The sequence below is a fragment of the Pseudophryne corroboree genome, chromosome 3, assembly GCF_028390025.1.
Source record: "Pseudophryne corroboree isolate aPseCor3 chromosome 3, aPseCor3.hap2, whole genome shotgun sequence".
NCBI classification, from domain to species: Eukaryota; Metazoa; Chordata; class Amphibia; order Anura; family Myobatrachidae; genus Pseudophryne; species Pseudophryne corroboree.
Window position 1 is genome coordinate 617,123,389 of NC_086446.1, and position 23,600 is coordinate 617,146,988.

At 47.5% G+C, this 23,600-nt stretch overlaps 1 protein-coding gene across 2 annotated transcripts in view; it reads right to left on the minus strand.

Moving 5' to 3' along the window:
* The window catches only part of NOC3L (NOC3 like DNA replication regulator), a 221,075-nt gene that overhangs the window by 162,110 nt on the left and 35,365 nt on the right, over positions 1-23,600 (minus strand). For both annotated transcript variants that reach the window (XM_063961653.1, XM_063961651.1), the window contains exon 9: positions 15,625-15,800. In XM_063961653.1, coding sequence (XP_063817723.1) covers positions 15,625-15,800 — 176 coding nt within the window. The remainder of the gene's footprint in view (positions 1-15,624; positions 15,801-23,600) is intronic.

The window sequence follows — 23,600 nt, forward strand, 5'->3', positions numbered from 1 at the left end:
AAAATAAAAAACCTAACAAATACTTTCTTTTCTAGTGAGCTCAGGAGAGCCCACTAGGTGCATCCAGCTCTGGCCGGGCACAGATTCTAACCGAGGTCTGGAGGAGGGGCATAGAGGGAGGAGCCAGTGCACACCAGATATAGTACCTAATCTTTCTTTTAAGAGTGACCAGTCTCCTGCGGAGCCCATCTATTCCCCATGGTCCTTACGGAGTACCCAGCATCCACTAGGACATCAGAGAAAAGTGTAATTTCTTCATAAAGGACACTATATTGACAGGATGTGGTAAAAGTGAAAACATTATTTATTCCTAAAATTCCTCTAATTATCAATAACGTTTCCTTCTAGTTTAAGAGACTTCAATTCCCAGTAAACAACTGCTCTGCTATGACAATTACCAAGTCGCAAAGACAGACTACCTAAACTTGGGGTTGATCTGCCAACTGGATGCTTTTCACATGGTCAGCTTTAGGCAGCCTGTTCTCTAGTCAGTACAGATTAGGAAGAGGGACCCTGGGCTGCATACCCTAGCTCAGGGGTGGCCAGTCAGAGGCAAAGAGACCAAAAATATCTGTAGTCAAATTAAAGAGCCAATATCATGCGCACGCCTTAGGTGCACATGGCCACGCCCCATTTTTGTGCACCCACGGTATGACGTATGTAGGAACATGACCGTGTCACACCCCCGTTTTTAGTCACACTGGGTCAAGAAACACTGAAACAATCCAGATCCACATAAAATATACTCAAACAACTAAGCCTCCCCCCCTTCACTCTGTGCCTCTAAGCCTCCCACCCTCCACTCTGTGCCTCTAAGCCTCCCACCCTCCACTCTGTGCTTCTCAGCATTCCACCTCTATGTCTTTCAACCTGCTCCCTTCTCTCTGTATCTCACAGCCTCCCCTTCACTCTGTGCCTCTCACCTCTCCTCCTTCACTTTGTATCTCTCAGTCTGTCGCTCTTCACTGTGCCTCTCAGCCTGCCGCCCCCCCCACCCCCCACCCCCACCACCACTTAATTCTGTGCCTCAGCCCTTCACTATGAGCCTCTCACCCATTCATTTGGTGTATCTCAGTCCGCTCCCCCATCACTATGTACCTCTCAGCCTCCCCCCTTAATCTGTGCATCTCAGCATCCTCCCCCCCCCCCCCCCTCCCCTCTCCGGTTACTAGTAGAATGAGTCTCATATAGATTGTCAGTTGAAATTCTTATTTAGCACCTGAGTCCAGTCTCGTACAGACCGCAGCTCCCCTTTTCCAAGAATACCAATACCCGGGCAGTATTTCTGTCAACATAAGGCATAGACGCCTCAGGAAATATCTCTAAATTCTCTCCCCAGGACTCCATTGGTGACTGTCAAGGTCAGACATGCCGTGCCTACTGTGGACGGCTAACAGCATGGTGTGGTTACCTAGCAGATCCTAGAGATGGCGATTGAGAGTATGCACTATGGAATGCCCCCTCTTTGCTTTATACTGACATTATATATTACAAATCGTACACGAAAAAATAAAGTGTTTAAATATTGAGGAAAACATTTATGAAAAGGCAAATTGTGTAACCCTTTTACATCTGCTTTGTAATAATTCAAGAATAACCTGTGGATAAGTAGGCTGCAGGAGAAAATGCGAATTCAACAACAAGAAAAGGCACATAGCACCACCTGGTGGCTATAAGGAAGTATTTCACCTCTATGCTCAAGTAGCTCACTAGTGCTCTACTTCCAATCATATGAAGTGACATGGGGACACAGAGCTGCTGGAACAATTATAGGTGGTGGCAGTGAGAGAGTAACAGTTTATTATTACTACTGCCAACAAATGAATACATTTTGCAATACTCTTTTTTTTTTTTTTGCATCTTATGTTTCCATTAAAACATTTTTTCCACTTGAGACATTGAAGCATCCCCTTAAACACATGGCAGCAGAGCTGGAGAGCCATCAGTCTGTCTCATATACATCTCCAAGAACCCATTAGCTAGGAATAACCCACGTGAATAAGCTTCTCTAAATGCCACATATAAGGAGACTTTCATAAAGAGAGAGTAATGGCACTGCAGGCACAGAGGTGGAAGAGTCACTAGATAGTTTTTCCTCTACGCTAGGTGTTGAAGAGCTAGTATAGGAAGCATATAATAGTGTTCTATAGTTTATAAATTTGATGTTAATCATTTCACATCATTGTCTATCTTAACACATAACAAAAAGGTGGGAAACATTTAGCATCATAGTATCACCACGAGTCATTAAGACAGTATTAACAAGAATAAGAATTATAACAAGATCTGCAGAGAAAAGCAATTACTTAAGAGCAGAAACAGACTATATAAGCATAGCATATTTCAGTTACTACACAGTTCTATCCTACATGGAACTGGCCAATCACTGTGCAGTACTGTAAATATGCTGCTTACTGGTTGCTAAGAGACTGTATAAAAGTATCACACTGTGCTCATTATAAATGACTACATTACACATAATCACATTTGCAAGTACTGAAACTACTTTGTAACACTGGCTAATAGATTGTTTACTGGCTGCCAAGCAACCAGGCGCACATCTCGCCATAGCTTACCTAATGTGCACTTTAAGCATGGCACAGCAAAGCACATTATCTCACTCATTATTAGCAGCAGCAATTTGTTTCTGTCCCTCATTAAACACTGCACAATTGGCCATACAAAATCCCAGTGTGTTTGGTACCCTAAACAAGTAACGCTAATTACGTTTGTTTTTAAGTGAATAACTGTAATAAGTAATGTTACCTTACAAAATAGTCACTATATAAAAAGAGATAGAACCTAACAAGTCACTCACTTGCAGCAAGCTGGCATAATACAGCCTACGGAAACAGATCGTTAGACAAGTATAATGTAACGTACTAACATCAACAAATGCTGTACTTCTGCCATCTCCATGTACTGTAGATAGCAATACCAACAAACGCCATTAGAGGAATTATTTTCCCCAATCAACCCCACCCCACAAAAAACTTGAATCCACCTTAACTAGAATATGAGAGGCCTGCTTAGGACCCCCAGTCCTGTGCATAAAGATACAGTATGTAATCATTTGTGGAGCAACAAGTAACATAAGAAACATATTTAGCTCATGTACTAATGTACTTCCCTGGACGACAGAACAGCTTTGCTCCCAGGACCAAGAACTTAGTTGTGGAACAAGAATTATTCCATATTTCAGAAAAAGTTAATTGTGTATCTGATGCGATACATCTGAAGTAAAAAACAAACACTTGATTTCTTCAGGTTCAGATAAATCCTTGGTGCAGCACCAAAGATCTATAGCTCAGACATATCTGACACGAAATACAAAAAGAGTACCCGGCACCACTGTTATCCCAGAATGCCAGCAGCAAGTCCTAAGGGCCAGGCTTTTTAAGCCCTAAGAAAATACTAAACACAAACAAAAAAATACAGGACTGCGCTTTTCATCAAGGTATGGACATTTATTGCACAATACAACAATTATTAAAAACTACAACACCGGCCGGTATCATAAAAATTCAAATTATATAGCACAATATTAGTTACTTCACAAAAGACCTAACCAATACTGTATGTTTTATATACATATAAACAGTGGTGGCCAAAATTGCGGACACTTTTTGAAAGGTTAATGTTTTTCAACTTCGAATGCTTATAAAAACTGTTACACTTCACGCAGTGCAATGATTCACTGTCAAATGAAAGGAAATTTAATGCTGAATTCAACACAATAAACAAGGGTCAAATATTTGCATTACAAGGGAAGTTATGCAGTGAAAACAACACTTTGGGTGAAAATCCCCGTGTACTTATGATGTCACTGTCCTATCAGTATTTCGTTGGGTATCCTTTATTTTTCAAGACCGCAGCACAGCGACGTGGCATTGTGCCAACCAATGTTTGGAGCTCTTCCTTCTTTATTATGTGGTGCCATGAGACAATTATAGCCTCAATTAATTCTCTTTTATTGGATGGACGCCTCAGATGTACCAGTTTTTTCAAACTGAACCACAAATGTTCTATGGGGTTCAGGTCTGGGCTGTTTCCTGGCCATCCCAGCAACTGTAGGTCATTCTCCGTGAACCACTGATTAGGACTTCTAATACGCTCCCCCGGACTCCATATATTGTCCTGCTGTCAGCTTTTTGTAAAACAGTGCAGGTGTCCCTGCAATATGCAGCAAGTTCAATAATAGCCAGTCCTACTGTTGTTAGTATGTTAAATCAGCACAATGGTACCGGAGCGCACTCCTTATTACCCCTTAGCACTGGGGTCCACGTGCAAACAGCCTCCTCCTATAATTGGCAATGGGGTACTCAGGCAGAACAATTAGTCGGCCGGCTAGTAACACATACAGAGGGTATGCTCTCCTCTGATCCTGACTTCCACAGATGCGTTTCCCCGCTTGTATTAGTCATCAGCGGCTTCCTCAGTGTGTATGACACGGGACTGCGCATCGGATGGGAGGAGCTGTCCGATGTGACACTTTTAATCAGATTTTTTGTTCAGATGTGTCGAAATCTGATGAAAAGTGCCCAAATCAGAGTAGTGGATGGGGGCCTTAAGGCCTCCAATCTTGGCAATTTTGACAGGCCTGGATGCAGCCAACATGAGAACTACCAGTGAAATATCCAACTCCAACGCATAACTACAATTGTACCTAGGTCCTAGACGTTTTCTGTCAGTGACAGGTAATATGACTTGTATACGAGAAGGCTGTAATATATTAACCTCTGATAATCACACTATAATGTAGTGCAATGGATTTACACATGTTACAAGGGACCTGTAAACCTCTAGTTGTACAAATCATTGGGAAATAACTTCGGTTTTGACCTCCCTCTGTGGACATTATTCTCACTGACGCCTTTGTCAGCAGTGTGTAAACGAGCTTGGACCTGTCTCTTTGTCTCACTATTCTTGGAGTGGTCATTGCATCGATTTTTACCACATTCAGTATACATGTGCAACATTACACACATCAAGAGTGACGCAAGCATTAGTGCTCCAGAAACAGATCTAAATTAAGAAATTTGACTAATTTCTAAATTACCCACTCAATGTATTTAACCCACAGTTTCTGGAAAGTGACTATCGCTAAGAAGGTAATGTCCATCTTAGAGACCATGGGGGTCATTCCGAGTTGATTGCACGGTAGCAGTTTATTGCAGCCGTGCGATCAGATAGTCACTGCCTATGGAGGAGTGTATTTTAGCATAGCAAGTGTGCAATAGCTTGTGCAGGGGAGCTGTGCAAAAAGTTTTTGTGTAGTTTCTGAGTAGCTCTGAACTTACTCAGCCACTGCGATCACTTCAGCCTGTCAGGTCCCGGATTTGACGTCGGACACCCGCCCTGCAAACGCCTGGACACGCCTGAGTTTTCCACGGCACTCTCAGAAAACGGTCAGTTGCCACCCAGAAACGCCTTCTTGCTGTCAATCATCTTGCGATCGCCGCTGCGATCGCTTTCTTCATAAGGTCCCACGCTGCCCGGCGTTTCCCGTCGCCGCAGAGACGCGCCTGCACATTGCAGTCGTGACGCATGCGCAGTTCAGACCCGATTGCACCGCTGAGAAAAACTGCAGCATGCGATCGGGTCGGAATGACCCCCCACATTTCTGAGCTGTGTCATACATATGTTTCTTTTCAATAGCTAATCTGCTCTGCCATCTCCCACAGTGACACTCTGCTGTCCTCTAGCAGCGATGAGGAGAAAATAGGATTTTAGTACCTACCGGTAAATCCTTTTCTCCTAGTCCGTAGAGGATGCTGGGGACTCCAAAAGGACCATGGGGTATAGACAGTATCCGCATGAGCTTGGGCACACTGAAAAGACTTTGACTGGGTGTGAACTGGCTCCTCCCTCTATGCCCCTCCTCCAGACCTCAGTTATAGGAACTGTGCCAAGGAGAGACGGACATTTCGAGGAAAAGATTTTTGTTTAAACCAAGGGCGAGAAAACCTACCAACCCACACCACAACATACCGTACAACCGAAGTATCAGGAAACCAGATAACAGTATGAATTAACAACAGCAACAAGCTGAATACAACTAACACACAACCCGCGTGTAAACAAATTTAACCAGCAATAATACACTGCAAGTAACAGTCCGCACTGGGAAGGGCGCCCAGCATCCTCTACGGACTAGGAGAAAAGGATTTACCAGTAGGTACTAAAATCCTATTTTCTCTTACGTCCTAGAGGATACTGGGGACTCCAAAAGGACCATGGGGTCTACACCAAAGCTCCAGAACGGGCGGGAGAGTGAGGTCCTCATCAGCCAGGGTATCAAACTTGTAAAACTTTGCAAAGATGTTTGAACCCGACCAAGTAGCAGCTCGGCAAAGCTGAAGTGCCGAGACCCCTCGGGCAGCCGCCCAAGACGAGCCCACTTTTCTGGTAGAATGGGCCTTTACTGACTTCGGCAACGGTAGTCCAGCCGAAAAATGAGCTTGCTGAATCGTACTACAAATCCAGCGTGCAATAGTCTGCTTAGAAGCAGTATTTCCAATCTTGTTGGAAGCATACAGGACAAAGAGAGCCTCAGTTTTCCTGGCAAGAGCCATTCTGGCGACGTAAATCTTCAAAGCTCTTACAACATCAAGAGACTTTGGAACTGCCACAGCATCCGTAGCCACAGGTACCACAATCGGTTGGTTAATGTGAAAGGAAGAAACCACCTTCGGCAGAAATTGTTGACGAGTCCTCAATTCTGCTCTATCCGAATGGAAGATCAAATATGGACTCTTGTGAGATAAGGCCACCAACTCTGACACTCGCCTGGCAGACGCCAGAGCCAAAAGCATGACAACCTTCCACGTGAGAAACTTTAACTCAACCTTACGCAAAGGTTCAAACCAGGGAGACATGAGAAACTGCAAGACCACATCAAGATCCCACGGCGCCACAGGCAGTACAAATGGAGGATGGATATGCAGCACTCCCTTCACAAAAGTCTGAACCTCTGGAAGGACGGTCAATTCCTTTTGAAAGAAAATAGATAAAGCCGAAATCTGCACTTTGATGGAACCCAATTTCAGGCCTGCATCGACGCCTGCCTGCAAAAACTGGAGAAACCGACCCAAGTGAAACTCCTCTGCAGGAGCTGCTTTGGTTTCACACCACGAAACATACTTCCTACAAATACGGTGATAATGTTTCGCCGTAACCTCCTTCCTCGCCTTACGGAGAGAGTGGGGATGACCTCCCCAGGAATACCTTTTCGAGCTAAAATTTGGCGCTCAACTTCCATGCCGTCAAACGCAGCCGCGGTAAGTCCGAAAATACGCATGGACCGTGCAGTAACAGGTCCTCTCTTAGAGGGAGCGGCCAAGGATCTTCCACCAATTATTCCTGAAGGTCCGGATACCAGGACCTGCGCGGCCAATCTACGAGAATCGCCTGAACCTTTGCTCGTCGTATGATTCCCAGCACCTTTGGAATGAGAGGAAGTGGAGGGAACACATATACAGACTGAATCACCCACGGAGTCACCAAGGCGTCCACTGCACTGGCTTGAGGTTCCCTGGACCTGGAACAATACCTCGGAAGATTCTTGTTGAGGCGAGACGCCATCATGTCTATCAGAGGAATTCCCCAACACTTCGTCACTTCTACAAATACCTCTTGGTGAAGAGCCCACTCTCCCGGATGGAGATCGTGTCTGCTGAGGAAGTCTGCTTCCCAGTTGTCCACTCCCGGGAGGAAGACTGCTGACAGAGCACTCACGTGCTGTTCTGCCCAGCGAAGGATTTTTGTGGCCTCCACCATAGCCGCCCTGCTTCTTGTGCCGCCTTGACGGTTTATATGCGCCACCGTATATGCGCCACCGCTGTTATGTTGTCCGACTGTATCAGGACAGGCCGACCCTGAAAAAGGCTTCTTGCTTGTAGCAGACCGTTGTAAATGGCTCTTAACTCGAGAACATTTATGTGGAGACAAGATTCCTGGAGCGACCATTTCCCCTGGAAATTTCTTCCCTGGGTAACTGCGCCCCAGCCTCAGAGTCTTGCATCTGTTGTCAACAGGACCCAATCCAGGATACCAAATTGGCGCCCTCCTAGGAGGTGAGAACTTTGTAGCCACCACAGGAGAGAAATCCTGGCCCTGGGAGATAGACTTATCTTCCGGTGCATGTGCAGGTGCGACCCGGACCACTTGCTCAGCAGATCCCACTGAAACACCCGGGCATGAAACCTGCCAAACGGAATGGCTTCGTACGCCGCAACCATTTTCCCCAGAACCCGAGTACATTGATGAACAGACACACTTTTCGGCCTCAGAAGCTCCCTGACCATCGTCTGCAGTTCCAGAGCTTTGTCTTCCGGAAGAAACACCTTCTGTAAGCCCGTGTCCAGAATCATGCCCAGAAAGGGCAACCGAGTGGTCGGAATCAACTGAGACTTTGGCAAATTTAGCAGGCAACCGTGTTGTCGCAGAACGGACAGAGACAAATTCACATTTTTCAGCAACCATACCCTGGACCCCGCCTTTATCAGGAGATCGTCCAAGTACGGGATAATGGTAACCCCTTGCTTGCGAAGGAGAACCATCATGTCTGCCATGACTTTGGTGAAAATCCTCGGGGCCGTGGAAAGCCCAAACGGCAACGTCTGAAATTGGTAACGAGAATCCTGTACCGCAAACCTGAGGAAAGCTTGATGCGGAGGATATATCGGGACATGTAAGTAGGCATCCTTTATGTCGACTGACGCCATAAAGTCCACCCCTTCTAGGCTGGCAATCACAGCTCGAAGAGATTCCATCTTGAACTTGAAAACCTTCAAGTATGGATTGAGGGACTTTAGGTTCAGAATCGGTCTGACCGAACCGTCCGGTTTCAGTACCACAAAGAGGCTCGAGTAGAACCCCTCCCCCCGTTGGGACGGGAAATTCATTTCATGAGAGGGGTGAAACTTCACCTCAGGTTTTTTCCCTTTGAACAAGCAAATCCTTGTTTCCTGCACCGCAGGTTCGTCAGAAATATGTAAAACAACCTTTATAGCCACAATCATGTACTGAATACTCTTAACTAACCGTGGCTGTAAAGCAGCCTCAGTGAAGTCGACATCGGAATCAGTATCAGTATCCGTATCTACCAAATGAGTAAAAGGCCGCTTTTGCGGCCCTGATAGGGTCTGCACCTGAGACAAAGCATCCTCCATGGATTTCCTCCATACCTGAGTCTGAGACTCCGATTTATCCAACCTTTTAGACAAAGAGGCCACATTTGTATTAAGCGTACATAACATTGTAAGTAAAACAGGTGTCGGCTGCGCCGACAGGGCCAACTCCAGACCCACATCTGCTCCCCCAGCAACCTCCTCCGGGGAATAACACTCAGCCTCAGACATGCCGACATGGAGTATCGACACACACACACCGCCTCAGCTAGGGGACAGACCCACAAGGAAGCCTAGATAGAGAAATACAAAGGGAGTATGCCAGCTCACACCCCAGCGCCCATATATCCCAGAATACAATATATGTTGAAAGCGCTGCTTTGGAAAACATTAATTATGCACCAATAACTGTGCCCCCCCCCCCCCCCCACACACACACACACACAATTAGCTCCCTGTTACTTGTAGTGGAGCTTGGAGGTCCCGGGCCAGCGTTCTCTGCAGCGGCGTGGATGAGAGAAAATGGCGCTGGTGAGCTGTGCGGCTAAGCCCTGCCCCTTCCCGGCGCGCTTCAGCCCGCTAAAATTTGAAAATTGAAAATGCCAGCGGGGGGTCTGAAAAACGGTGCCGAGGCACTGAAAAGCCTTTTGCCAGCTCCCAGACCCAGTAACATGCTGCCCAGGGCGCTTCTCCCCCCCAGCGCCCTGCACCCTGTGAGTGCCTTGGTGAAGTGTGTGGGAGCATGGAGCGCTGCGCTGTACCTCGTTACTGGAGTCTCCTGCCGTCACTGAAGTCTTCTGTCTTCTGCATACTCACCCGGCTTCTTTCTTCTGGCTTCTGTGAGGGGGGTGACGGCGCGGCTCCGGGAACAAGCCGCTAGGCGCACCAAGTGATCGAACCCTCTGGAGCTAATGGTGTCCAGTAGCCTAAGAAGCAGAGCCCTTAACTAAGTAGAAGTGGGTCTTCTCCTCTCAGTCCCTCGATGCAGGGAGCCTGTAGCCAGCAGGTCTCCCTGAAAATAAAAAAACCTAACAAAGTCTTTTCTAGAGAAACTCAGGAGAGCTCCCCTAGTGAGAGTGTCGTCAGTCAGTCCTGGGCAAAGTCTAACTGAGGTCTGGAGGAGGGGCATAGAGGGAGGAGCCAGTTCACACCCAGTCAAAGTCTTTTCAGTGTGCCCAAGCTCCTGCGGATCCAGTCTATACCCCATGGTCCTTTTGGAGTCCCCAGCATCCTCTAGGAGGTAAGATATTTATATTTTTATATATATATATATATATAAAAATATAAATAAGTACCCACTCCTGTGGTTCGGGGACTCACTTCTCTAAACTGTGTGGGTCCCCGGGGACGCGCTCCGCTGAAGCTGGTTGTCTTGTTTAAGCTTCCTGTAATAAGAGGACAGAGGCGGAGCCTTACCAGTCCTCTTGCGGCAACGCCCACAGCCCCCCCCTCCCCCGATCACCTGCTGCAGCTTCACGGGGGCCGGACAGAGAGTGAGGACGGCTCTACAGCGCTGCACACTGTGCTGCGGGGGGAGGTGAACGCCGGTGACCGCAGACTAAGTGCTGCGACACTGAGGAAGGGTGAGCTGGACTTGCGGTGGTGGCTGGGGGGCTGCACATATCGGTGGGAAGGCGGATATGGGGGCTGCATGGCATCGGCAAACAGGTGTTAAACACCACAAAAATGTTGCATGGGGTGTGGGTGAGGCGAGAGGGTGACAGTGCTGCTGGTCTCTGCAGCATACAGGACACTTGGTAGAACCACTGGATTCGAGTCATGCTGCCTGTAATTTATGTGCTGAGTGATCAACTTCAGTGACCCTCACTGTGCTGGCTGTCTTTGTTGGTTACTGCTGGTTACTGTAAAGACAGCCAGCACAGTGAGTGTCACTCAAGTTGATCACTCAGCACTTAAATTACAGGCAACATGACTCGAATCCAGCGGTTGTACCAAGTGTCCGAAGTCGGCGGTCAGGATGTCGGCATACAGTATACCAACACCAGCATCCCGATCGCAGGAATGCCGACATGAGTTCAGAGGGTACCCTAACCTGCCACCACTAACCCTCTGTTTCCCGCAGCCTAAACCTAACCCTAACCTCCCCAACACCATATCCTAACCCCCCTTCCCCCGCACGCTAAACCAGTGGCGGCAGTGCATACTTACCTTCAGGATTCTGACTGTCGGGATATTGTTGCCGGGATCCTGATCTCCTCGGGATGCCAGCGTTGGTATTCTGGCGGCTGTCAGGATTCCGGCGTCGGTATTACGGCTGCTGGAATCCCGACAGCCGGGATCCTGAATACATACTTCCGATATGATAACAGCCCAGCAGCATTGTCACCCTCTCACCCCTCCCTCCCCCACAACACTTTTGTAGTGTCTAAGTCCAGTCTGGGGCTCCTATTATAGCGGCATCACAAACCCATTACATATATAAAATGCATTATTTAATAATGTTGTCCTGTTTTTTAATCATATAATTGTTAAGTGCTCTACCTGGCGCAAAGTGCATAACGTGCTCTACCTGGCGCAATGTGCATAACGTGCTCTGCCTGGCGCAATGTGCATAACGTGCTCTGCCTGGCGCAATGTGCATAACGTGCTCTGCCTGGCGCAATGTGCATAACGTGCTCTGCCTGGCGCAATGTGTGGTACAATGTGTATAACGTGCTCTACCTGGTGCAATGTGTATAACGTGCTCTACCTGGCGCAATGTGCATAACGTGCTCTACCTGGTGCAATGTGTGGTACAATGTGTATAACGTGCTCTACCTGGTGCAATGTGTATAACGTGCTCTACCTGGTGCAATGTGTATAACGTGCTCTACCTGGCGCAATGTGCATAACGTGCTCTACCTGGTGCAATGTGTGGTACAATGTGTATAACGTGCTCTACCTGGTGCAATGTGTATAACGTGCTCTACCTGGCGCAATGTGCATAAACGTGCTCTACCTGGTGCAATGTGTGGTACAATGTGTATAACGTGCTCTACCTGGTGCAATGTGTATAACGTGCTCTACCTGGTGCAATGTGTATAACGTGCTCTACCTGGCGCAATGTGCATAACGTGCTCTACCTGGTGCAATGTGTGGTACAATGTGTATAACGTGCTCTACCTGGTGCAATGTGTATAACGTGCTCTACCTGGCGCAATGTGCATAACGTGCTCTACCTGGCGCAATGTGTATAACGTGCTCTACCTGGCGCAATGTGTATAACGTGCTCTACCTGGCGCAATGTGTATAACGTGCTCTACCTGGTGCAGTGTGTATAACGTGCTCTACCTGGTGCAATGTGTGGCGCAATGTGTATAACGTGCTCTGCCTGGCGCAATGTGTACAGGAGGTTCTACCTGGTGCAATGTGTATAAGCGGCACTACTGTGTGGAGTAATGTGAATTGGTACTAGTATGTGGCCACGCCCCTTCCCCACGAAGCCACGCCCCTAAATAAATTTGGCACACACTGTCGCAGTTTTCAGTGTGGGTGGGGGAGCACCAATTCTCTTTCTGCCACAAGGGCACCAAAATGTCTAGTTACATCTATAGTGCGGGGTGTCCTGTATGCTACACAGCCCAGCAGCATCGTCACCCCATCCTCCCCCTTGCATGACTTTTGTAGTGTCCAAATCAAGTTTGTGTTTTTATATATGAATCATTAATAAGACTAATTAAAACCTTCATTCCGATGGGACCCAGAAAAGGACAGGTAGGACCCCAATTTTTCAAAGTGAGGGGTCCCTGGGACCCACTTTTTTCTGGTCTCAGCGCGATCACTGGGGATGACATATCAGACATCATATTTTTCAGGGACCCTAGCCATGCGGGCTCTGGACCCTCTCCCCAAGCCCCTTCCCTGATTTATGAAGATTGGCTGCATTGTTCACATGAAACAGAATCATATGATACTGGAGAGAATCTGGTGTGATATACACTGCACAGCTTGTGTTTACCCATGTTTCACACTAAGCACAATAACATACACACAGACAGTATTCTCAAGCCTGCCCTTACTGTATGTGAGAGGAGACACACAGGGAGAAGGACACCAGCACACCCCTAGCTGCACAGCCCCAGTGAGGCTGACAGCTAACTATATCACAGTAAAGACTAATAATTTCTGTCCTGTAGAGGACCCAGATAGTATACAATAGCAGCTCTCCCCCTTTGCTACACCCTGTACCAGTTTTCCAGCGTGTCTTGTGAGGCAGGAAGCGCTGTGTGTGCTGTCTGTGGCTGCATTAAGCAGAGGAAGGCGCCAAAATGCCTCTGGTCCCGCTCTGAGGTAGCTCCGCCCCCTACCAAAGGCGCCGGAGCTACAGTGATTATTTATACTGGCAATGTCTCCCGTTTGCTCAAAAACGTAACACAAGTGCTAGTTCAAGCAATTGTCTGCCAGTCTACACGGGGGGACCCTAGCGGGACCACCCCAGGAAGGTCCCGTACGCCGCGCCCAAGTTCAGCCGCACTTTGAACCGAGGGACCCCCCTAGCGGGGCCCCCGGTTTGTACTCCCCACAGACGTCACCTTCAGGCAGTGTTAGGGGTGTGCGGCGTGCTGCGGTTGTGACAGCCAAGGCGCAGTGCCCCGCTGAACAACCACCCCTCAGGATGGTGGTTCTGCAGCAGGGAAGCAGCTCTGCAACTCACAAGGCCGGTGAGCGCCTTCCCCCCCCCCTAACTCCCACGGTGCAGGTATGCTGTTGCCCAAACAGCATACCGAAAATAACAAACATCGAAAAGGAGTTGAAGAAAACTCTCTGGAGCACAGAGTGTGCATCCTCTCCTGAGGGTACTTTTTTCTAAACTGACTGTGAGAGGGGGCATAGAGGGGAGGAGCCAGCACACCCAGTGAAGAAATTTAAAGAAAGATTTGGTGGTGCTCATAATAAGCTTAATAACAGTATACAACGTCAAAATGCAGCAACGAAAGCAAGTAAAGTCCTTGCGTGCATAAAACGGGGTATTGAGACAAGGGACGAGGATGAAATCCTGTCTCAGTAGAAATCATTGGTACGTCCGAACCAGGAATATTGTGTTCAATTTTGGGCACTATTGTATAAAAAAAAGATATCAGAGGCGTTCAAAGGCGAGCTACTAAACTAATTAAATGGTTAGAGACACTGGAGTACGAGGAAAGGCTTACTACTGTAGGTTAAATATGTATACACTAGAAAAGTGGCGACTAAGAGGAGACATTATTAACATCTTCAAATATGTAAAGGGTCATTACAAGGAGTTATCAGGGGATTTGTTTATTAATAGAACTCTGCATAGGACACGTGGGCACTCGCTGAGGCTAGAGGAGAGAAAATTCAATACAAAACGTAGGAAAGGGTTCTTCGCCGTAAGGGCAATAATGATTTGGAACTCCCTGCCGGAGAAGGTAATAATGGCGGATTCTGTAAATGCATTTAAAAAGGATTGGACAGTTTTCTAGCTGAAAAAAGTATCCAAGGCTATAGCATTTAATATATTGACATTAAGTTTCTGGGAGTGGTACGAAATATAGTTGTCAATTGGTACGAAACCATTACTTCAGCTGGTGCATTATATTGTGCACAGCTTAATACAGAATACAGGTTGAACCCGATGGGCATTTTGCTTCTTTTCAACCTCATTAACTATGTTACTACAGTATATTACAAGGTGGAAGGGGGCCACCTTGAAATCAGTCACTAAGTTCTGTAGACTAAATATGTGATTTGGCAATTCATTTCTTTGTTCATGGGGGCCTAATTCAGAGTTGATCGCAGCAGCATATTTGTTAGCAGATGAGCAAAACCAAGTGCACTGCGAGGGGGGGAGGATATAACATGTGCAGAGAGAGTTGGATCTAGGTGGGGTGTGTTCAAACTGAAATCTAAATTGCAGTGTAAAAATAAAGCAGTATTTACCCTGCACAGAAACAAAATAACCCACCCAAATCTAACACTCTGCACGTGTTATATCTGCCCCCCCTGCAGTGCACATGGTTTTGCCCATTAGCGAACTAATTTGCTGCTGTGATCAGATCTGAATTAGGCCCAATGTTACTACTATGCCATGTACTGGCAGCAGCATGCTCCCTGTGCTCCTCAGTCACACCCTGGGACAACATGCAGCCTGCTTCTGAATGGCCATGAGGTCAGTGACACAGGAAATTCTACTCACACATATACAGAGCTAATATAAATATTGCCTAAGATTTAGACAGTATAGGTAGTTTAAAGCCAATACAAATATAAATAATTAGATTTATTCAGGGTGCATTACTAGTGGCGTTAGGAGAATGGCAACAACTTAATGCAACAATTAGCATGATACAATCGTGTCTATGGGCGATTTAATCACCTTACTTGGTATAGACTACAGACCCACATGTGCTGGGAGAGCTCTGATCCCATCTGGGGATGAGCAGCAGGATCGCACCCATGTGTTTCTGGCACAACTTATAAATTAGCTGGACAGAATATAGCCGTGTTCCTGAACTCATTAACTGCTGCTGACCTTTTTGGACTGGTCATCGATGAGCGGTACCACAAGGACGATGATGTTGTTGTGGAAGTTGAAATGGGAAAGTGAGATCATCAGCTCACACAAGCAGGTCACCGCCACCTCCGCCAGCCCTTTGTAGGCCTTTAATGACACAACCTCACTCTTCTTGGCTTTCATTTGCTTCCAATCTGCGTATAAAATACCCATTGTGAGAGAAGATATAAAGGCTTACATGAACAAAAATTCATTATAAAAGGACAAAAGGCGCCCACCCATACACCTGCATTGTAGCAAGTTCAGCTGTCTTTGTCACTGAAGTCCCAAATGTTCCCCAACACTCACTACTCTTTTCAGGCTCACGGATGCTTATTCTTAAAGCCACACTACCATGCATACAGGCAAGCAGTGTGGTCCGGCATCTCACTGCACGTCTCGGACAGTGCTGGGAATTTCTAGCTTAATTAATGTGTAAAGAAGAAGAGGTTCCCAAGGTTTTTTTGTTTTTTTTTAAATCTTAAACATATTTTATTGATTCTGAAGTATATTACACAATGCAGGCTTTACAATGTCAGTAATAGAGGTACAAAAAATATAAATGATATTTATAATCAAGACTTAAAGAAAGAACGTACAGCGTTAAGAGAATATCCCGTTAATAAATAAAATAAATAGGAGGGTCATCCACTAGTTTAATTAATTGCCACGAGGTGGAAGAAAAAATAAGATTTTACTTACCGATAAATCTATTTCTCGTAGTCCGTAGTGGATGCTGGGGACTCCGTCAGGACCATGGGGATTAGCGGCTCCGCAGGAGACAGGGCACAAAACTAAAGCTTTAGGATCAGGTGGTGTGTACTGGCTCCTCCCCCTATGACCCTCCTCCAAGCCTCAGTTAGGATACTGTGCCCGGACGAGCGTACACAATAAGGAAGGATATTGAATCCCGGGTAAGACTCATACCAGCCACACCAATCACACCGTATAACTTGTGATCTAAACCCAGTTAACAGTATGACAAACGTAGGAGCCTCTGAACAGACGGCTCACAACAATAACAACCCGATTTTTTTGTAACAATAACTATGTACAAGTATTGCAGACAATCCGCACTTGGGATGGGCGCCCAGCATCCACTACGGACTACGAGAAATAGATTTATCGGTAAGTAAAATCTTATTTTCTCTGACGTCCTAAGTGGATGCTGGGGACTCCGTCAGGACCATGGGGATTATACCAAAGCTCCCAAACGGGCGGGAGAGTGCGGATGACTCTGCAGCACCGAGTGAGAGAACTCCAGGTCCTCCTCAGCCAGGGTGTGCCCCTGACCAAGTAGCAGCTCGGCAAAGTTGTAAAGCCGAGACCCCTCGGGCAGTCGCCCAAGATGAGCCCACCTTCCTTGTGGAATGGGCATTTATATATTTTGGCTGTGGCAGTCCTGCCACAGAATGTGCAAGCTGAATTGTACTACACATTCAACTAGCAATCGTCTGCTTAGAAGCAAGAGCACCCAGTTTTTTGGGTGCATACAGGATAACAGCAAGTCAGTTTTCCTGACTCCAGCCGTCCTGGAAATCTATATTTTCAGGGCTCTGACAACATCTAGCAACTTGGAGTCCTCCAAGTCTCTAGTAGCCGCAGGTACCACAATAAGCTGGTTCAGATGAAACGCTGACACCACCTTAGGGAGAAACTGGGGACGAGTCCGCAGCTCTGCCCTGTCCGAATGGACAATCAGATATGGGCTTTTGTGAGACAAAGCCGCCAATTCTGACACTCGCCTGGCCGAGGCCAGGGCCAACATCATGGTCACTTTCCATGTGAGATATTTCAAATCCCCAGATTTGAGCGGTTTAAACCAACGTGATTTGAGGAATCCCAGGACTACGTTGAGATCCCACAGTGCCACTGGAGGCACAAAAGGGGGTTGTATATGCAGTACTCCCTTGTCAAATTTCTGGACTTCAGGAACTGAAGCCAATTCTTTCTGGAAGAAAATCGACAGGGCCGAAATTTGAACCTTTATGGACCCCAATTTGAGGCCCATAGACACTCCTGTTTGCAGGAAATGCAGGAATCGACCGAGTTGAAATTTCTTCGTGGGGCCTTCCTGGCCTCACACCACGCAACATATTTTCGCCACATGTGGTGATAATGTTGTGCGGTCACCTCCTTCCTGGCTTTGACCAGGGTAGGAATGACCTCTTCCGGAATGCCTTTTTTCCCTTAGGATCCGGCGTTCAACCGCCATGCCGTCAAACGCACCCGCGGTAAGTCTTGGAACAGACATGGTACTTGCTGAAGCAAGTCCCTTCTTATCGGCAGAGGCCCTGAGTCCTCTGTGAGCATCTCATGAAGTTCCGGGTACCAAGTCCTTCTTGGCCCATCCAGAGCCACGAGTATAGTTCTTACTCCTCTACGTCTTATAATTCTCAGTACCTTTGGTATGAGAAGCAGAGGAGGGAACACATACACCGACTGGTACACCCATGGTGTTACCAGAACGTCCACAGCTATTTCCTGAGGGTCTCTTGACCTGGCGCAATACCTGTCCAGTTTTTTGTTCAGGCGGGACGCCATCATGTCCACCTTTGGTCTTTCCCAACGGTGCACAATCATGTGGAAACAACTTCTCGATGAAGTCCCCACTCTCCCGGGTGGAGGTCGTGCTGAGGAAGTCTGCTTCCCAGTTGTCCACTCCCGGAATGAAAACTGCTGACAGTGCTATCACATGATTTTCAGCCCAGCGAAGAATCCTTGCAGTTTCTGCCATTGTCCTCCTGCTTCTTGTGCCGCCCTGTCTGTTTACGTGGGCGACTGCCGTGATGTTGTCCCACTGGATCAATACCGGCTGACCTTGAAGCAGAGGTCTTGCTAAGCTTAGAGCATTGTAAATTGCTCTTAGCTCCAGTATATTTATGCGGAGAGAAGTCCCCAGACTTGATCACACTCCCTGGAAATTTTTTTCCCTGTGTGACTGCTCCCCAGCCTTTCAAGCTGGAATCCGTGGTCACCAGGACCCAGTCCTGAATGCATAACTGTGGCACTTTAGTAGATGAGCACTCTGCAGCCACCACAGAAGAGACACCCTTGTCCTTGGAGACAGGGTTATCCGCTGATGCATCTGAAGATGCGATCCGGACCATTTGTCCAGCAGATCCCACTGAAAAGTTCTTGCGTGAAATCTGCCGAATGGAATCGCTTCGTAAGAAGCCACCATTTTTCCCAGGACCCTTGTGCAATGATGCACTGACACTTTTCCTGGTTTTTGGAGGTTCCTGACTAGCTCGGATAACTCCCTGGCTTTCTCCTCCGGGAGAAACACCTTTTTCTGGACTGTGTCCAGAATCATCCCTAGGGACAGCAGACGTGTCGTCGGAGACAGCTGCGATTTTGGAATATTTAGAATCCACCCGTGCTGTCGTAGAACTACTTGAGATAGTGCTACTCCGACCTCCAACTGTTCTCTGGACCTTGCCCTTATCAGGAGATCGTCCAAGTAAGGGATAATTAAGACGCCTTTTCTTTGAAGAAGAATCATCATTTCGGCCATTACCTTGGTAAAGACCCAGGTGCCGTGGACAATCCAAACGGCAGCGTCTGAAACTGATAGTGACAGTTTTGTACCACGAACCTGAGGTACCCTTTGTGAGAAGGGCAAATTTGGACATGGAGGAAAGCATCCTTGATGTCCAGGGACACCATATAGTCCCCTTCTTCCTGGTTCGCTATCACTGCTCTGAGTGACTCCATTTAGAATAGGTCTCACCGAGCCGTCTGGCTTCAGTACCACAATATAGTGTGGAATAATACCCCTTTACTTGTTGTAGGAGGGGTACTTTGATTATCACCTGCTGGGAATACAGCTTGTGAATTGTTTCCAATACTGCCTCCCTGTCGGAGGTAGACGTTGGTAAAGCAAACTTCAGGAACCTGCGAGGGGGAGACGTCTCGAATTTCCAATCTGTACCCCTGGGATACTACTTGTAGGATCCAGGGGTCCACTTGCGAGTGAGCCCACTGCGTGCTGTAACTCTTGAGACGACCCCCCACCGCACCTGTTTGTACGGCCCCAGCGTCATGCTGAGGACTTGGCAGAAGCGGTGGAAGGCTTCTGTTCCTGGGAATGGGCTGCCTGCTGCAGTCTTCTTCCCTTACCTCTATCCCTGGGCAGATATTATGGGGACGAAAGGACTGAGGCTGAAAAGACTATGTCTTTTTCTGCCGAGATGTGACTTGGGGTAAAAAAAAAAAAAGGTGGATTTTCTAGCTGTTGCCGTGGCCACCAGGTCCGATGGACCGACCCCAAATAACTCCTCCCCTTTATACGGCAATACTTCCATGTGCCGTTTGGAATCTGCATCACCTGACCACTGTCGTGTCCAGAAACATCGTCTGGCAGATATGGACATCGCACTTACTCTTGATGCCAGAGTTTCGCATATATAGAAATGCATCTTTTAAATGCTCTATAGTCAATAAAATACTGTCCCTGTCAAGGGTATCAATATTTCCAGTCAGGGAATCCGACCAAGCCACCCCAGCGCTGCCCATCCAGGCTGAGGCGATCGCTGGTCGCAGTATAACACCAGTATGTGTGTATATACTTTTTAGGATATTTTCCAACCTCCTATCAGTTGGCTCCTTGAGGGCGTCCGTATCTGGAGACGGTAACGCCACTTGTTTTTATAAGCGTGTGAGCGCCTTATCCACCCTAAGGTGTGTTTCCCAACGCGCCATAACTTCTGGCGGGAAAAGGTATACCGCCAATAATTTTCTATCGGGGGAAACCCACGCATCATCACACACTTCATTTAATTTATCTGATTCAGGAAAAACCACATGTAGTTTTTTCACACTCCACATAATACCCTTTTTTGTGGTACTTGTAGTATCAGAAATATGTAACATCTCCTTCATTGCCCTTAACAAGTAACGTGTGGCCCTAAAGGAAAATACGTTTGTTTCTTCACCGTCGACACTGGAGTCAGTGTCCGTGTCTGTGTCGACCGACTGAGGTAAAAATAAGAATTTACTTACCGATAATTCTATTTCTCGGAGTCCGTAGTGGATGCTGGGGTTCCTGAAAGGACCATGGGGAATAGCGGCTCCGCAGGAGACAGGGCACAAAAGTAAAGCTTTCCGATCAGGTGGTGTGCACTGGCTCCTCCCCCTATGACCCTCCTCCAAGCCAGTTAGGTACTGTGCCCGGACGAGCGTACACAATAAGGGAGGAATTTTGAATCCCGGGTAGACTCATACCAGCCACACCAATCACACCGTACAACTTGTGATCTAAACCCAGTTAACAGTATGATAACAGCGGAGCCTCTGAAAAGATGGCTCACAACAATAATAACCCGATTTTTGTAACTATGTACAAGTATTGCAGATAATCCGCACTTGGGATGGGCGCCCAGCATCCACTACGGACTCCGAGAAATAGAATTATCGGTAAGTAAATTCTTATTTTCTCTATCGTCCTAGTGGATGCTGGGGTTCCTGAAAGGACCATGGGGATTATACCAAAGCTCCCAAACGGGCGGGAGAGTGCGGATGACTCTGCAGCACCGAATGAGAGAACTCCAGGTCCTCCTTAGCCAGGGTATCAAATTTGTAGAATCTAGCAAACGTGTTTGCCCCTGACCAAGTAGCTGCTCGGCAAAGTTGTAAAGCCGAGACCCCTCGGGCAGCCGCCCAAGATGAGCCCACCTTCCTTGTGGAATGGGCATTTACATATTTTGGCTGTGGCAGGCCTGCCACAGAATGTGCAAGCTGAATTGTATTACACATCCAACTAGCAATAGTCTGCTTAGAAGCAAGAGCACCCAGTTTGTTGGGTGCATACAGGATAACAGCAAGTCAGTTTTCCTGACTCCAGCCGTCCTGGAACATATTTTCAGGGCCCTGACAACATCTAGCAACTTGGAGTCCTCCAAGTCCCTAGTAGGTGCAAGGCACCACAATAAGCTGGTTCAGGTGAAACACTGACACCACCTTAGGGAGAGAACTGGGGACGAGTCCGCAGCTCTGCCCTGTCCGAATGGACAAACAGATATGGGCTTTTTTGAGAAAAAACCACCAATTTGACACTCGCCTGGTCCAGGCCAGGGCCAAGAGCATGGTCACTTTTCATGTGAGATGCTTCAAATCCACAGATTTGACTGGTTTTAAACCAATGTGATTTGAGGAATCCCAGAACTACGTTGAGATCCCACAGTGCCACTGGAGGCACAAAAGGGGGTTGTATATGCAATACTCCCTTGACAAACTTCTGGACTTCAGGAACTGAAGCCAATTCTTTCTGGAAGAAAATCGACAGGGCCGAAATTTGAACCTTAATGGACCCCAATTTGAGGCCCATAGACACTCCTGTTTGCAGGAAATGCAGGAAACGACCGAGTTGAAATTTCTTTGTGGGGCCTTCCTGGCCTCACACCACGCAACATATTTTCGCCACATGTGGTGATAATGTTGTGCGGTCACCTCCTTTCTGGCTTTGACCAGGGTAGGAATGACCTCTTCCGGAATGCCTTTTTCCCTTAGGATCCGGCTTTCCACCGCCATGCCGACAAACGCAGCTGCGGTAAGTCTTGGAACAGACATGGTACTTGCTGAAGCAAGTCCCTTCTTAGCGGCAGAGGCCATAAGACCTCTGTGAGCATCTCTTGAAGTTCCGGGTACCAAGTCCTTCTTGGCCAATCCGGAGCCATGAGTATAGTTCTTACTCCTCTACGTCTTATAATTCTCAGCACCGTAGGTATGAGAAGCAGAGGAGGGAACACATACACCGACTGGTACACCCACGGTGTTACCAGAACGTCCACAGCTATTGCCTGAGGGTCTCTTGACCTGGCGCAATACCTGTCCCGTTTTTTGTTCAGACGGGACGCCATCATGTCCACCTTTGGTATTTCCCAACGGTTTACAATCATGTGGAAAAAACTTCCCAATGAAGTTTCCAATCTCCCGGGTGGAGGTCGTGCCTGCTGAGGAAGTCTGCTTCCCAGTTTCCATTCCCGGGATGAAACACTGCTGACAGTGCTATCACATGATTTTCCGCCCAGCGAAAAGTCCTTGCAGTTTTTGCCATTGCCCTCCTGCTTCTTGTGTCGCCCTGTCTGTTTACGTGGGCGACTGCCGTGATGTTTTTCCCACTGGATCAATACCGGCTGACCTTGAAGCATTATAAATTTACCCTTAGCTCCAGTATATTTATGTGGAGAAAAGACTCCAGACTTGATCACACTCCCTGGAAATTTTTTCCTTGTGTGACTGCTCCCCAGCCTCTCGGGCTGGGCTCCGTGGTCACCAGCATCCAATCCTGAATGCCGAATCTGCGGCCCTCTAGAAGATGAGCACTCTATAACCACCACAGGAGAGACACCCTTGTCCTTGGATATAGGGTTATCCGCTGATGCATCTGAAGATGCGATCCGGACCATTTGTCCAGCAGATCCCACTGAAAAGTTCTTGCGTGAAATCTGCCGAATGGAATTGCTTCGTAGGAAGCCACCATTTTTACCAGGACCCTTGTGCAATGATGCACTGTTTTTAGGAGGTTCCTGACTAGCTCGGATAACTCCCTGGCTTTCTCTTCCGGGAGAAACACCTTTTTCTGGACTGTGTCCAGAATCATCCCTAGGCACAGCAGACGTGTCGTCGGGATCAGCTGCGATTTTGGAATATTTAGAATCCACCCGTGCTGTTGTAGCAGTATCCGAGATAGTGCTTCTCCGACCTCCAACTGTTCCCTGGACTATGCCCTTATCAGGAGATCGTCCAAGTAAGGGATAATTAAGACGCCTTTTCTTCGAAGAAGAATCATCATTTCGGCCATTACCTTGGTAAAGACCCGGGGTGCCGTGGACAATCCAAACGGCAGCGTCTGAAACTGATAGTGACAGTTCTGCACCACGAACCTGAGGTACCCTTAGTGAGAAGGGCAAATTTGGGACATAGAGGTAAGCATCCCTGATGTCCCGGGACAC